The sequence below is a fragment of the Sparus aurata genome, chromosome 16 (assembly GCF_900880675.1).
Source record: "Sparus aurata chromosome 16, fSpaAur1.1, whole genome shotgun sequence".
In the NCBI taxonomy this organism is placed as follows: Eukaryota; Metazoa; Chordata; class Actinopteri; order Spariformes; family Sparidae; genus Sparus; species Sparus aurata.
The window spans coordinates 14,935,970-14,949,563 of NC_044202.1; the positions used below are offsets into that span (position 1 = coordinate 14,935,970).

The 13,594-nt window shown below is 41.9% G+C and overlaps 1 protein-coding gene across 1 annotated transcript; it reads right to left on the reverse strand.

Moving 5' to 3' along the window:
* Nucleotides 1-637: 637 nt before the first annotated feature.
* Nucleotides 638-4,099, reverse strand: LOC115566324 (Krueppel-like factor 11). Its single transcript, XM_030392153.1, has 4 exons — nt 3,889-4,099; nt 2,726-2,998; nt 1,384-2,305; nt 638-1,141 (listed from the first exon to the last, which is right to left on the reverse strand). The coding sequence occupies exons 1-4, from the start codon at nt 3,925-3,927 to the stop codon at nt 840-842; spliced, it is 1,536 nt and encodes a 511-aa protein (XP_030248013.1). The 5' UTR covers nt 3,928-4,099; the 3' UTR covers nt 638-839.
* Between the last annotated feature and the right edge of the window lie 9,495 nt (nt 4,100-13,594).

The following is a 13,594-nucleotide window of genomic DNA, read 5'->3' on the forward strand; positions in this document are numbered from 1 at the left end:
TTCAGCTCATAGGCCAAGAGGGAGGCGGTAGGGGGGGGGGTCACAGTGTGACGCACACAGGATGTGGGGAGGCACCACTAACTGCATTTCTGCATGAGACAACCGGGCAAGATTGCTGACTATACCTAGATCCCCACACCACGATTTTCCTGGATTAGACATCGGAAAGATCATAAAATGGAAAAAGAATGATTCATTTAACCTTTAGTTTATTACAAATATGTATTAAATAATATGAAAAGTTAGACAGGGGTATATAATCAAGGTATGATCATAGCACTGATGATTAATATTTATATTTACATGGTTTTCATGTTTACATTTTCCTAAATATGACAAATAATGCATTTCATAGTACGATAAACAATACATTCACAGAGACATGTATGTATGTATGTATGTATGTATGTATGTATGTATGTATGTATGTATGTATATATATATATATATATATATATATATATATATATATATATATATATATATATATATATATATATATATATATATATATATATATATATAATTATCAACACAATCAAAGTGTGTTGGTGTGTTGGTACTGTTGATCAAAAGTGTTGCAGCAGGGGTGAAGAAGATGAAATGTATAAGACAAACTTCATACAAAGGCTTTGGCGAGAGTGCATACATATTATCAATTATATCAAAGTAAACAGTCCTTTAGAGAAAAATACATGTACAAATGAGCAGTTGAGAGAACAAATAAGAGTCCAGTGCATGTTTTTCTTTCATTCCCATGAGTAAAATAGCAGCAGCCTTGTGTGCTTGGCTGCTCCCTGTGGTGTCTTGGGAGTGGGTAGGATGGCAGTGTTTATTGTCTACTTTGAGCCAGCAGGCACCAGCATGCTTAGCGTGGCCAGGCCAGGTTTTGAGGGAGGTGTTTTGCCAGCAGCCATTTTGTTCAGGCTCCGAACATCAGCCTGCCAGGAGGGAATTTTCTTTGTGGTCATGTGACGGCGTGCGTGCTTGGTGAGGTGATCACTGCGCATGAATCGCCGGTCACACACGGGACACACAAACTTTTTCTCACCAGTGTGTGTCCGCCGGTGACGGGAGAGCTCATCTGAGCGGGCAAACCTCTTATCACAGCCTTCCCAGCTGCAGCTGAAAGGCTTCTCACCTAAGAGAGGGGAAAACAGGATGGTAAGGAGTCAGCAAGTGAGTCACATTACAGTCATAAAAGGTTCACACCACAACATGCCGTGTCTCAGATGTAACAATGAGCTCACTCTCTTCCCATCAACGAATAACAAGGCCCAGAAATATTTTACAAACAGGATGCAACACTCATCCTGGGTCACAGTTTTTTCCACATCCTCGTGAAAATCCAACCAAACACTTCTGTATGCAGTAAACCCTCACCTGTGTGTGTTCTGAGATGAGCCTTGAGGTGCGAGCTCTTAAAATACGTCTTCCTGCAGCCTGGGAAGTTGCAGACGTAGTTTCTTCTGCGGGAAAAGTCCATCTTTGTGGCTGTCGTGCTGCCGCTGGGTCCCGCTGGCACGTACACAGGGGCTGGGGCCAGAGGTAGCAGCTTGGTGTTGCCCAGGGTCATGACAGTCTGGGGGCAGTGAGGGGCCTGAGAGACGGAGGACTGAGGGAGAACCAGCATCACTGTGCCTTGGGGCACCGCTGAGCCCACAATGAGGGACTGCTGGACGGTGGCAGCATTAGCTGAGGTGGGCTGGGTGAGGATGGATGTGGTGGCGGTCCGAATCCCAGTGCTGGATGTCTGAACCGCACTGGGGATGAAGGCTGAGATTATACCCGATTGGCTGCTGACAGGGAACATCTGGCAGATGATTTGTGGGCTGGCAACAGAAGGTGGAGATAGAGTTGCAGGGGCGGCGGGAATGGGTGGGCTGTGTTGGGTATTGACATGTGTGGGGGTGGAGAAACTGTCCATGCAGAATCTTGTGGGACTCGCTTGCTGCTCTGTTTTGGAGGCGGGCGATGTGGGTGTGTGAGGAGCGGGAGGGGACGGAGGTGTGCTTATCTGATCAGTCTTTGTCTCAGTCTGCTGGCAGATCTTGGCAGCTCCGTTTCTCGTTTTCTCCGGAGTGGGGGCCACTGGAATGTGGTGCTGGCAGGGGTTGCTGTCTGCGGTGTGGCGGATGACGCTGGTCGCCATGGCTCTGCAGGGCTGTGGCACACGGGGTAAGCAGGGGGTCGTTTCAGCAATGGGTGCCAGGACAGGTTGATGGACACCGGACACACAGTGTTGCGCGGTTGACTGAAGCGCTGAAGTCTCAACGAAGCTGGGGCTGTGAGGGGGAGTCATACACTGGAGAGAGAGAGAGAGGGAGGAGAACATTAGAAGGATTAACCACAGAGGACAGTGTTTGCTGAGGTAAGTATGACAGGTGGCAAGCAGGTACACACAAGAATAATGATCGCCCTGAGTTATAAACTCTGATTTTACGACCCTGCATCTGGGAGGTGGAACTCTGTCTGAAGGTCAAACCACCTTACTGTAAGTCTTTTCTTGCTGCAGCACCAGTCTTGTGTCATAACCCAAGGCCACACAGTTATCTTTACACAATCTCAACAAAAGGTCAACGGGTTCAATGCAAACCCTTGACTCTCAGGAATTTGTTTACTAATCAAACATCGGTTATCTCGATGATGTCACAGCTCAAGAAGCCGATTTCGCACAACCGACGGATTCAAGGGTTTGACCTGCGCAGTGAGGTGAGTCACTTACCAGGGAGGAGAGGGACACAAAGTCCTTCGGCGGCTCTGGAAGTTCGGTCGGCATGGGAGAATCGCAGGAGTCTGATGCCGGGGTGAGGGGCCTGGGCTTGCAGGGGTGAGGCCTGTTGCTGCCGAGGAAGAGACCTTGGCCCCAAGAACTCATACACACCAGCGCCTCAGCCGCCTCCAGGTCTGTGTACTCTAGGCCACAGGTCCCACTGGACACGGACTGCTCGCTGTCATGCCTCCTTCTCTTCGACCCACAGTGATCCATGTACTCGGCCTGAGAGGGACAATGCACGCACGTCAGACGTAAGAAGCAAAAGCACTTCAGCACTGCCACCTCACTGGTTTACAGAAGATATTTTAAACCGCATGACACACAAGTGATGATTCAGCTTCAGCTCAGATATGGTCATGGCACAGACGCAAACAACGGGAAGTTTTCTATTCTGTTTACCAGAAGAAAAAAAAAGGAAAAAAAAATCAGTTTCCAGTTATGATCTGCTCTGTCACTCTTCCTCCATCTAAGGTTTCCAGCCAAAAACTACACGATGCTGCCAATAAGTGATGGGAGGGGGGGGGGTGTCGGTGACTACACCCCGGCCCAGCATGCACTGCCCTTGGCTCACAGCCAGGACACCTCCCATTGCCAAATATAGACCAAACAGTGACGTGCTGCCGAGATGAGCCATGTGAATCCCCACGAACAGGGCTTGCATCAGGAAGTGGGTTTATTACGTTATAACTTAAAAACACGTATAAACATTTCTAACAGTAAACAAAGATTATCGCTGATCCTCCACAGGAAGCAGATGAAGCAGTTTGGTGACACTGATAGGCTTCCGTTCATGTTTAAATTACACATTTTTACACGTTTACATTTGACCGATAAATAAGCCATTATCTGAGTAACAAGCACAGTTGCCGAATAAACGTGCGATTAGAAAATTGTTGATTTTGTTCAGGTGGTTGACCTGTAATCACTCGTGACACGAAATAATGTTCGTGAAAATTAAACGAGGCTGTTGAATGTTGGATTTTCAGCCACAAGTACCAACAATCGACATCACTCAGTAACGTAAACAAGTGACTGTTACAAAACTGCGAGGCAATGTCGCGCCTAAGCAGAAGTAACAGTTCACGAAAATAAAAAATAAAAAAGATTCTTACCCCGTTTGAGTCCATCTCTGTGAATTTTCGCGATGGCATTGAGGAATAAAATTTCTAAATGTCACTTTTTTCTTGTCAAAGCCAGTGCAGAACAAAGAGACGGCGGTTGCCAGTGCTGCTTGCCTGTGCTGGGATAGGGTCGAGCTTTTTTTCTCTGACTGGCTCCCCTTTCTCTCAGCTGTGTGTGTAAAACATGGGGAGGAGAGACAAAAAAAAAAAAAAAAAGGAAAACAAAACTCACAACACGCACCGGCGGGTGGCAACACTCGGCCAATCGCAATTGCGTGTGTGCGGAGCTGCAGCCAATGGAGGAGCAGGGAGCGCGTGAACAGTGCGTGTTCCCTGGACGGTTGGAGGAAATAGGGTGCGTGGCCGCTGGTGGGCGTGGCCCTGAGAGTCAGCAGTGTCAGGGTAAACCCGATGAACTGCCCTCCGCATAACTAGGCGAAAGGTCGATCAGGTCTATGCTGCGTTCACGGGATGTGGGAATAACCCCACGCGAACGACCTGACGGCTGGATGCGGCGTCGCATGTCATCCAAAACAAGAACATTATTTTATAAACAAATCCACAGCACCTTTTGGTAATAAACTCTATTCTATTCTGATCATATATGTTCTGTTCTATTCTGTTCTGATATGTTCTATTCAGTTCTGTTTTATTATATTCCATTATATTAAAACCTATTCTATTCTATTCTGTTCTGTTCTGTTCTATTTTGTTATGTTATGTTCAGTTATGTTACTTTCTGTTCTTTTCAATTCTATTCTGTTCTGTTCTATTTTGTTGTTCCGTTATTTTACTTTCTGTTCTGTTCCACTCTGTTCTGTTCTATTTTCTAAGTGACAAAGAATCCAAACCAAATCACTTTTTCTGTTAAAGAAAAGGCTATTAAAAAATCAGTCATTTTCTACACACCAAAATAGTGTGGTGTAGTAATGAGTCCTAACACCAGGATATCAACGTCTGTTTATAGCCTAACATTTGCTTTTTACTCCTAGTGATTTCATTTACACTTAGTTAATCACAAAAGTGGCGTTCATCTGCAAGGATTATCTCGCGGAACAAAACCTGCAAGAATCATAACTTTGTGTTTGCCACTGAGCTTATTTTCAGCAATGATCCAAAATCCAATTTAAAAAAAAATCCCACAGGCTTTTCATCAAAGGAAACTGGGCGATGCTAACTTCTGGGTTAGCTTACAAAAATAGGTCATCCATACACCACTGTACTGCAGGTAAAAGTTTATCCAAAAAAGACAAATCAGTCATTCTCTAAACACTCCCACACTGCCAGTGGAAAGTGGGTGAAGTTTGATGGTTCACAAAATAATTCTGGAGCTTCACAGCAAAACAGCGTTGGAGCATTCTCATGAACAACTGAGGCGGATAAGGACTCAAAATGTCAAAAAGGCCGACCCCCCAAAAGCCAACAAATGGCTCCATACAGCTTGTAAGGTGTATACCAAGTCTCTGAAAGCTACGAGATCCCAAATTTAACTGAAGAAATTATATTTAAACCTAGAATCCTCACTGTAGCTGCTAAACTACAAGTGTCTCTTACCTGTCTGAAGTGGGTGCAGTTGCTGGTCTATGCTATTTTTCCCAGCAGGGTTTGTTTGCACTGTTTTGCTGTAAAACTCCAGACATTTGTTTGTGGACTACAAAACATCTTCCAACGAGTAGATAATGACTGATTTTTCATTTTGAGGCTAACTTATCTGCACATACAGTGATATAGTGGACTGCATTGCTATTGTGCTATGTAAGGCTAACATTTATCATTAGTTTATATCAATACATTGCAAGGCGAGCTATTACATTGAGACCAGAGAGGGCCAGTTTGTTGCAGCTGTGTGTCTATTGAGCTAAAAGTTGTGGTTTTATGTGACAGGACTGTTATCTCAACATTTCTACTGTTCTATATTTTTTCCAAATAATTATTTCAAAGTGTTCTATGAACCTCAAAGATTACATCAAGTCAGCTTAAAGGTTTGTGTGTAGTTTCCTCCTGTCCAGCACATTCTGCACTGATTTTTAAAAATATATATATTTTGACAATAATAGTATGAATATAACTATTTATGGTCCAAATGCAAAGCTTCAAGTGGCTACATGGTTTTAGCAGGTTTTGAGGAAATTAGCAGAGTCTCGAATTTAGACTTTGCAGAAATCCTTGGGAAAAGATGAAGAAGGCTCGGTTAAAGCAAATTACAAACACTCCACTGTGTTTTAGGCCATTAGTAATGGACATATTCCCCTTGACTCGAGTGACTATAACCCCTTGTTGCCAATGTAACGGCCCACCCGACGGAACGTTGATTTTCCGAGGAGACGTAGAGGAATGTCATGTGTTCCATTTGTCCCACAACCCGTAAATGCAACACGAGAGCCAGCTGAAGCGCGGGTTTCCGACTTGTTTTTTTGGAGCCGTTTGTGAAGCTTTCTCTCGGAAAAAGTAGGAAAACAAGTGCTTAAGTGTCATCACTTTATTATATTAGAACAGAAACACAAAATGAACAGTGAGAGGCCGTCTATTAAACTCTATTAATATACATATTGCAGGCATAAGTGTGTCTGGTGTACTCCACTCTTCCTCACAATCTTGACACTTGTCTGTGGGTGTAACCACAATTTAAGGGATTTTTCCGGGGCCTCACTAATATACATAGGGCTACATTATATTTTTTCATTTACATGTTGCATTTGCAGACAGATCAAGTTTTTCACTGGTATTCAAAGTTATTGTTCAAATTTAGATCGATAAGCTATTGTCCAGCCTGCAAAGAAATACTTTTGTGTTTTGTCCTCCTGATACTGAACATAAACTGATACTGAACATTTAAACTTTATGTAAGTGTGAGTGTACATAGGCAGCTGTTTGAGATCACTCCTTCAAGTGCATGTCAGAGAATTCAAACTGGTCATGACCTACATATGCTGTTACATCACAGACTGCATTTGGACAAAGAAAAAATTTGTCAACGGTATTCTGGAAACTCCCATGACCCTGCAAAAGATCTGGGAATACAGATGGTGAATGGATGACCTTAACATTAAAGCCATGAGTCTCATATTGATGATTGGATTTCAGAAAAGTGACCAATTCGGTTAAACTGAGGCACTTAAGGAAATAGTCTCAACATCAGACCCATCGTGTTATATATTCTGTTTGACTTTCCTGCTTGAACAGAACTTTAGACTGTGTGAAATTGGTAAAACTATGTTGTTTTTCGCGGCCTGCCTGCAGCAGAAGGGAGTGTAGCAGGTGTGTCTGTCCAGCCCTGGCAGCGACAGGCTAATATCGAAGGCCGTGCCTCAGTGTGACTCACATAAGCATGACCTCAGGGTGCAATGAGGTGCTGTGGCGGTGTAGTTGCAGTGCCAGCAGTTAGTGAGAAGCGAATGGAGGAAGGAGGAGTTACGGGGGGAAAACGAGTTGAACGCAGGCATGACAGGCAACCCTGGCCTCGGTACAGCAGCCTGTTTGTGATATAAGTGGGGCAGGCCCTTCAACTTAGAGAATCTGGAGGAAAGGTTACGCTGGTCCTATCTGGGCCTCTACGTGCACACTTCCCCTGTCCGGCCAACTCCCCCAACTCAGGAACTCCAGGAGCAGAGTCACAAAGTTGCCCCAGCAGGGTTAAATATACCACTCAGGGACTATATTTCACAGCCCCTGAGCTCTGATGGGCAGCCATGGCTCCTGTCATGCTGAACAACAGGTCTGACCATAATCAGCACATGACTTCTTATGCTGTTGTTTTGTCGTGACACTAATATGAAAATATTCTGCAGATGGCTGAGAGGAGCAATACAAGATCTTGAGTTGGTCACAAATTTAGATTATTATTATATTTATGTAAGAGACACTCCCTTTTGATTATTCATTTTGGACCATCTGACCCTAAAAGACCCCAAATTACATGACATGCTTGCAAAGACTTTAATATAAAGTACAAAAAAAAGCTTTAGGAGATACTGAAATTAGATTGTTTATGTCTGCTTTCATGCTATATATTATTAACATTTTTCAGTATTTCTAGAAAACAAACTCACGTGATATCTTAACTATCCTGCTGTGTCAACCATTAGCTACCACATCAGTCAGATTATTTACTATGCTCATTTTGTAGGACGGGGAGAAACAAAGAGTGCATACTAGTGTTGTGAAATCCCCGTACTTCACACTTGTCAACAGGTTTGCATTTTTTGTTTTTATGTTTTGATGGAATGCAGAACCAAAGCACCTCTTGTTCTTCTGAACTACTTTCCGGCTTTATTTCTTGTGACTTTACGCGTCTTGGTGATAACATTTGGATGACAAAAGCTTATTGCCAGTGTTGTGCAAACATCCCTCATTCTTTTGGAGCTCACTTGAACTTCCTGGAAAATGCTGTCAGTCACTTGCTTCTCCCCGACATCACTGCAAACTGGCATCTAGGTGAAAGGACACAGCGGTTTTCCACACAGCCGGGGATATCTTTATCGCAAAGATATCCCCGGCTGTGTGGAAAACCTCTATAGAAGAATCCCTCATCCTTCATTCCTCCTTGTTTCTTTCCATTGGTCTTTCCGTTGCTTATTTAATTTCAGATTGATGATACTGCATGACAACAAATGTACGAAAACTTTGACTCTGCACTGTGTTTTAGAATGTAAATCATAATAGATAAGCACTATAACAGGGGTGGAAAAAAGACAAAGCTTTACTATTGCAAGCATCTATTCATGCAACAAAAATTATGTACTGAATGGCAAGCCTAACTATGTGGAGCTTATGGGTAAGTACAGTCTTCGAAAACATAAAATGGTGTTTACTGTACGTCAGAATGCTATTTTGGCCCTTGCTGTATTATTTATACATGGAAAATGGGGTCAAGGAGTCATGGCTGTGTGTAATCTGTTGCTGTATTCTGACAAATACAGCTCAAAATGGAAAATCTGTCTTTAGAGTACTCAACTCCATGTTTAAACCTATTTTAGCATTTAGTTCAGCATCCAAATGGAAAATAAAACAACACTCCGCTTTTCTCCTTTATAGAGCTTCAGAAGATGCAAATGGGCCATCAAACCTCACATCATTACCTTATCTCCTCGACTTTATAGACAAATTATGTGTGAATATTGCAAACTAACATTAGCATAAAAATAAAAGAGAGGAAGAGATGGCAGCTAACCAGTTGGATAAAGGTGCAGAAGTGACAAAATGTCATGACCTGGTCTAAAACAGCCAGTGTAGGTTTAGACTCTTATCAAGGTTTAAGAAATCCCTTTAAAAGTCAAGTGAGTACCAATCAATTCAATTCAATTCAAAATCCTTTATTGGCATGAAAGTTTCTTAAAAAACTTCAGAAACAGCAGCATTAAAGTATTGTCTCAGTACTTTGATAGATGATAAGAAAGAAAAAATAGAAACCATCAAAAGCCCACAATGTGACAGTGAACGCCCCCCGTTTGCGTCTGAACTGCTATTCCATTGTTCTGTGAACAACCACCGAGCCCTGTTTGAGATGACTTACTGGTAAAATCGTCTCTTTCTGTTTTTTGTTTTGTGTGATATTTTGGTACATAATGTGTGCCAGATTTAATTCAAAATCATTCACGATCACTTATCGGTGGAGAGGGGCTAGCACAGAGATTTTCCATCAATGAAACAACAAGTTTGCGACAGATTTACGTGTATCAAAGATAGCAAATATTGCCTGACAACAAACCACAGATGACCTGTTGTATGAGCCATCTCTTACATTCTGCCCAGCACTGAAGGATGCTTTGTGTACCACACAGCGCACGTGGCTCCGCCCCCTCTCCTCCTACACATAATAATGAAGCAACAACAGGAATTCCCTTACAAGCACCTGGCTCCTGATTGGTCTGAATGTTGTCTTAGCAACATGAGGCAGAGTTGAGGTTCTCCCTGGAGGAGCGCTCCATGCCTGGTACCTAATGATGAAGGCTTGGATATCTGACATATTATTAAATAATACACTGCTGTCTGGTTGTCTGGCTGAAGGGGGAAATGTTATTCTTCTACAATGGCGCCCTATACAGCTCTCTGTGGTGGAGGTACATGTTGCAATTTTTTAAAATCGAAGGGGTGATGCATTAGATATGGCCAGAATTTTTTGCCTTAAACATTTAAACAATTCACTAACATTATCAACAGAATGTCAAGAAACAACAGTGCTGACATGTCACTGATGTGTTTATTGTGTGTTTCAGTCATCAACTCATTTCATTAAGTCGTTAAAAGGCGATTCGAACTTTAATTAATGGGCAGTTTAAAAAGTTGACATGAAAAGGGTCTGAAAGCTGCATAAGAATTGTTCGTTCAAGAAATACAGCGCCATTTTTACTGCAGCGCGTAACAGGATCACAGCCTAGGCATTGTGGGAAATGCCATGTGTTGAGGTCATGCAGTATCATCATGGGTCAGAACAACATGGCTGAAGAAGACGAACATACAGCTCCAGAGTGACAGTAATCTACATGTGGTCCAGTACGATTCTTTTGTGCTAATGTTTCAGTTTTTCAAGCACAATATGGATCTTACTTTTACACACAACATATGAATCTTTGCACAAAATACACGCTTCTGCGACCCAGGGGCTCTGTATAAATGTTCCTGTTTTAATCCCATTGTTGAATTTAAATATGTTTGCCCTTGCCAGTGTAACCTAATGTTATTTATCAAGGGCTGATTATGCGCAATTAGTTATTTTTCTTAAAAAATGAAATAATTGCAAAGAAAAAGTATCACTGATTTTCTCTTTTATTCACTGTATATTTCTTACAATCAGTGGCTTGTGCCTGCTAAATTACTAAATATAAGAGGATGACGCACACACCACAATATATTCATTTTCATAGTCCAAGCAGTTTATCTTTTTTTTTTTATTTATTCTACAGTACATAGTGCGATTCTACTAGAAGAACATTGATGGTTTTAACTGTGTGGGTACAGTAGGTGTGTGTCTATTTTCAGTGCTAGGCTGAAATGATCACAGATGCCATTTTCAGTATCTACAGACTGAATCACAGAGGAGGCCACACACATGGTGAGTGAAGGACTTCACCGCAGGAGGAACTCCAGTTTTTACTTTGGAGAGTGGTTCTATAAAAACAAAAAAGCACGGATCACACAAAGATACACTGTACCATACACACTCAAACAGTCAGGACAAATTATACAAACATTTGTGGCGGAGAGGATGTTTCATGGAGAAAATGTAATACACCTAGTTCAAGAGAGATATCGTCATTAAACTGCCTGTGCAAATCTCTATGCAGACTCCATGCCTGTATACCAGACATTGAACGGCACACATCTCAGAGGTAATTTGAGAGGGATTACAGTACTAAGAGAGGAATGTGTTTAGTTTTCTCAAAGTGCGAAACTAGAGCTGCAACTAGCTGCACTTGGGACATTTGAACAGCATCAAAGTAGGTCATTTGTGGTCTGGTCTGCCAGGGGTACAGTGCACTGTCGTAAGAGCGTGCAAATTTGACAAGCCAGAACCCAAAGTGGTGCAGCATTTAACCTCAGAAAAGTCAGACATGTCGAGACCTTGACACCTTTGTAACAGCAAATAGGAGTCATATGTTTTTGCTGAATGTAATGGAAACAAAAGGGAGCCCGTTACCACTCCAGGCTCTTAAGAGACGTAGCGTGGGCTGGATATCAAGTAACACCTTCGAGACAGTGCAAAAAAGATTTACCGTTTCCTCCAACTACGTGACAAGACACAACCGTGAATCAACCAGTTTCCAGAATTCTTTAAAAAAAATTGTTTTATTATGAGATTCCAAAATAATAATAGTAAGATCTTTATTCATACAGCACATTTCAAATTGTTTGACATGAAAAAACACATCTGATAAAAGCACACAAGATCTCCAATCCTTCAACGATAACAATGACTATTATCAGTTAAGAAGAAGCCATGAGATAAAAGTGATTAACCCTCTATGGTATGCATTATGATGCGAGTTAGGAAAAAAATGTTTGGAGTGTTTTTATATCTTAAAATTGACTAAATAAACATAATCTAAAGAATTTTTTTTATTTTATAATTTTTTGGGAAGTTTTTGGGGTTCGTTGCCTGTAGGCAACATTGTACCATAATGGTATAGAATGACACTGAATTTATTATGTAAATTGAGGAAAATATAACAAATAATAATAATAATAATAGAAAATAAAATATAAAGATTGTGATGAATGGTATGCTTTTGAATATTATATATACACTATATTGCCAAAAGTATTCGCTCACCTGCCTTGACTCACATATGAACACAAACAAGTGACATCCAATTCTTAATCCATAGGGTTTAATATGACATCGGTCCACCCTTTGCAGCTATAACAGCTTCAACTCTTCTGGGAGGGCTTTCCACAAGGTTTAGGAGTGTTTATGGGAATTTTTGACCATTCTTCCGGAAGTGCATTTGTGAGGTAACACACTGATGTTGGACGGGAAGGCCTGGCTCTCAGTCTCCGCTCTAATTCATCCTAAAGGTCGTCTATGCAGCTTTCTATGCAACACCTTTGGAAACCCAAAGGTATTAGGAGCGGGGAAATTTCACAACTGGACTTGTTGCACAGGTGGCATCCTATCACAGTACCACGCTGGAATTCACTCCTGAGAGCGACCCATTCTTTCACAAATGTTTGTAGAAACAGTCTGCATGCCTAGGTGCTTGTTTTTATACACCTGTGGCCATGGAAGTGATTGGAACACCTGATTTCAATTATTTGGATGGGTGAGTGAATACTTTTGGCAATATAATGTACCTAAACACACTCTACCAACATGTCATGCTGCCATGTTGATTCCATAATGGTACACTGTTGCCTCAAGGCAACATATGCAATTTTCCATTATAGTACGTTGTTGCCTCAAGGCAACAGTTGCATTTTAACAAGTTTCAGCTATTTAATGAGCAATTAAATTGCATTAAACTATAAAAAGTTAAAGTTTACTCACCTATAAGTGTGCATATATTTTTTTTATGATGGAAAAGGGCCAGGAAATTATGTTTTCAGACACTTTTTTAGGAGCAAAATGGCAAAGCTATTTTCTTTGAAAAAGTCTGGGAAAAGGGGTTTCTCGATGGCTTCCTGAAGGTCATGTGACAAATTAAAGCATTGTTATTGGTTCCTTATGATCTTCCGGCTTTTTTAAAGTATTGCACCATGCAAAGGGATGCATTGTGGAGATGTGACAGGCCAAAAATGGGTTTGTTGCCTGAGGGCAACACGGTACCATAGAGGGTTAAACTAAAGTTATTAGACTACTAAGTGCAATATTTGCCTGCAAAATGTAGTGGAGTGAAAGTCGTGTGAGCCGTGAACCCGGCCATCTACACAGATACACAGAAGCCCCGCCATGACACTGACTGTGGGTTCAAACGAGGACATAAAAACCCAAGAAGAGAGCGGGGAGAACAAGAGAGACAGCAAGGGATAGACGGACCAGATGGCTTCGTACTTCAGGGCAATAGGTCAGCATGGCAACGTTGGCGTGGCACCTTGGTTAAATTATAACTAAGTGATTGTTTGTGCCTTTCTGTACCTGCGTGCCTGACCCTTTGTGATGCTGCTTATAGAGCTAGCATACTGCTTGTGAAGACTCTTGTTGGTGGTATCAAAAGTCCAACGTCTGACAGATGTGATAAAGAAGTGAAATAATCTCACACTG